Source organism: Desmodus rotundus, chromosome 5, assembly GCF_022682495.2.
Source record: "Desmodus rotundus isolate HL8 chromosome 5, HLdesRot8A.1, whole genome shotgun sequence".
NCBI classification, from domain to species: domain Eukaryota; kingdom Metazoa; phylum Chordata; class Mammalia; order Chiroptera; family Phyllostomidae; genus Desmodus; species Desmodus rotundus.
In genome coordinates, this window is record NC_071391.1 from 11652297 (window position 1) to 11655392 (window position 3096).

The 3096-nt window shown below is 41.6% G+C and overlaps 1 protein-coding gene across 1 annotated transcript; it reads left to right on the forward strand.

The window, feature by feature from the left end:
* Window positions 1–898: 898 nt before the first annotated feature.
* LOC128781018 (olfactory receptor 8U9-like) lies at window positions 899–2823 on the forward strand. Its single transcript, XM_053925082.1, has one exon. The coding sequence runs from the start codon at window positions 1178–1180 to the stop codon at window positions 2114–2116; it is 939 nt and encodes a 312-aa protein (XP_053781057.1). The 5' UTR covers window positions 899–1177; the 3' UTR covers window positions 2117–2823.
* The last annotated feature ends 273 nt before the right edge of the window (window positions 2824–3096 follow it).

The following is a 3096-nucleotide window of genomic DNA, read 5'->3' on the forward strand; positions in this document are numbered from 1 at the left end:
ATTCTACATTCTGCTCCATTTTCTCATATTCCCACAGAATAGAAGAGGTCACATATTATATTATGTATGATATCGCTGGATTGTGTAGAATATAACAGTAGAAAATAGAATTTTATAGACCTTCCAAGGACCGACTCTTTTTAACCAAAGGAAAGCAGATTTCAGAGATTCTCAAGAGGAAGGGGGTCAAGAACACAGTCAAGCAATGTTATAATGTCTAGGGAGTTGGATGGGGCCCAGTTCAGATGGAAGTTTCTCTGAGGTTATGGGACTGTGGTCACAGGAGACATTACCTTGTATCCTGCACATTTGATCATTTGGTGAATAGATTAAGTGGCTTCTAGCAGATTAGACTGGAGGGTCTCACACAGCAATCCACACTTGCCTCTGGGTCACCTGTGCTACCAGGATGCCTACTGTCGGATCCCAACACACCTCCCGGAATAGTCATGTCAGAGGCACACAGTTAGCCCTACATGTTCCAGGCTGCGCCCTCTAACCTACCGTCCACGGAGACCCCTCCAACTTCTTCTCTAGTGAATGCTCCCTGCTCTGGGAGTCCTGGATGACAGCCTATGTTTATCCCTTGGTGACTGAGGCGGGACAGGACAAGGGGATAATGGGGAGGTGGGCATATGATACATCAAGAAAGAAGCCCGTGATCTGCCTGCTTTACAGTATTGGATGATGTTGAGAGAATGAAATATTTTTGTTACCTGCATCTCTCACTTCTCTATGCACTTTCATTTCAGAATATAACAACACTTACACTACATCAGGAACAGAAACAACCTTGTAATAGGATGTGGGTTTTCTGGACCAAATACTTCTAAGAACAACTTGCTTGACTCTGAGGACATCAATCTCTTAATCTATAAGATGGAAAAACACTACATAGTTTGGTATGGAAATAAAATGATTTAATTTGATTCAAAGTGTCTTACATACTCTACATAGTGCAATGCAAATGTAAGCTATTTACTGTCATTTTTACAATTTATGTCATATTGGAAACATTGCAGAGTCAGTTTACTTAAAGAGAATGTACATTGCTGAGCTCTTCTTCTAACTGCTGGCAAATAGAACGAATGAGCAGTTTAACTGATAAGACAGTAAGGTGCTTTTCCTCTCCACTTCTATTTCTATCCTCCACAACCAGGGATTGCCAACCTGAGTGATGGCTGTTGAGAACTGCACCGTGTTCACAGACTTCTTACTCTTAGGACTCTCTGGCAGGTGGGATGTGCAGCAGGGGCTCTTTGTGCTCTTCCTGCTGGTTTATGGCATCACGGTGATCGCCAACCTAGGGATGATCCTGCTGATCAGCATGGATGCCCGGCTCCACACGCCCATGTATTATTTCCTGAGCAATCTGTCTTTCTGTGACGTCTGCTACTCCTCCACTATCTCTCCAAAGATGCTGACTGATTTCTTATCTGAGCAAAAGAAGATCTCATATAGCTTATGTGCTGTTCAGATGTTCTTTCTTGGTGCCTTTGCAGATGTAGAATGTATCATGCTGTCTGTCATGGCCTATGACCGTTATGTAGCCATTTGTAATCCCCTTCTGTATACAGTGACCATGTCCAGGAGAGTGTGCATCCAGCTCATAGCCACTGCCTACACCGCAGGTTTTATGGATATGGCAATCTTTACCTATTGCACAATTCGATTGTCATTCTGCAATTCCAATATCATCAATCACTTTTTCTGTGACTTCCCACCCTTACTAGACCTCTCCACCTCAGACACAACCACCAGTGAAATAGCATTGACAGTTTCCTGTAGTTGTCTTGTGGGGTCCAGTGTCATCACTGTCCTCCTTTCCTACAGCTACATTGTAACTACCATCCTTCGCATGAAGTCCGCCACAGGAAGATGCAAAGCCTTCTCTACCTGTGCCTCCCATTTAACCACTGTGGCTATATTTTATGGGGCACTCTTTTTCATGTATTTCCAACCTAGCTCAAGTTACTCCAGGGACACAGACAAAGTGGCCTCTGTATTCTATGCAGTTGTCATCCCCATGTTAAACCCACTCATCTACTGTTTGAGGAATAAGGATGTGAAAGGTGCCCTGAAAAAAGCAGTGGGCACTAAATTGTGTACTGGGTGAAAGTGTGGTCAATCACGAAGGTTTTATTTATAGATGTTGACACCTAAAGTTTATGGACATTGGCACAGTTTTCTGTGGTCTCACAAATACTATGCTGGACGTTTCTTTACCCACATTTGTGCCTAAATTGGATGTAGAGAATAGTCATTATAAATCTGTATTTCTGTGAATTAAAGAGGAGGAGTAATAGGTTTACTCTACTGTTTTGGAAAGAGGATTTTTTTTGTACTATTCTGCTCTATTCATGAGTATATATGTATATATATGTATCCCAGGAAGATATGGGCACAGTACCATTTTCCTCCATGTTCAAATTCCAGTTTTTTAAGAAAATTATTTTAACAAAGTTGCTGAGCCTGAAGTGACTTTTAATGGTTTAAGTTACCTTTTGTTTTCTTCTTCCTATGTGCTTGTATCATCCTATAAATTTTCCATCATTACACTTAGAAGTAATAAGTAGTAAATGAATGAATAAGAATAAATTTAAATTCTTCTGCTTTAGCTCAAAGGCCTATAAATGCAAGGCTCTTGTCTGTCTTGTTCACTAGTATTTATACTTTGTCATTTACAATGCTCATTTTCAGGATTATTTTGAAAACATTTATTGAATGAAAGTGTGTGTCCTGCAAGACAGATGGAAAAAGCAGCCTTTGTGTATGAAAAGTAGAATAACTGTTTTGTTTTATTCTAGCGTGTTCATTTTACACAAAACCCACCTGTATTTCTGCATTGCCCAAGGCTGATTAACCATCAGGGACACGGTTCATGGGATGTAGACAACTTCTCAGATCCTCTATTTCTGATCGTGCTACCCCAGGGGTCAGCAGCATCAGCAGCTCTACACTTCTTCGGCACATCACAGCCTTCACCTCAGACTGTGCATTTCCCCTCTTGCCCTCGCTCTGGGGAACAGATACCTGCTTTTGACAACTGAACAGACACTGCATGAACGGTGCTTGGGGGTGTAGAATCTTGACCTC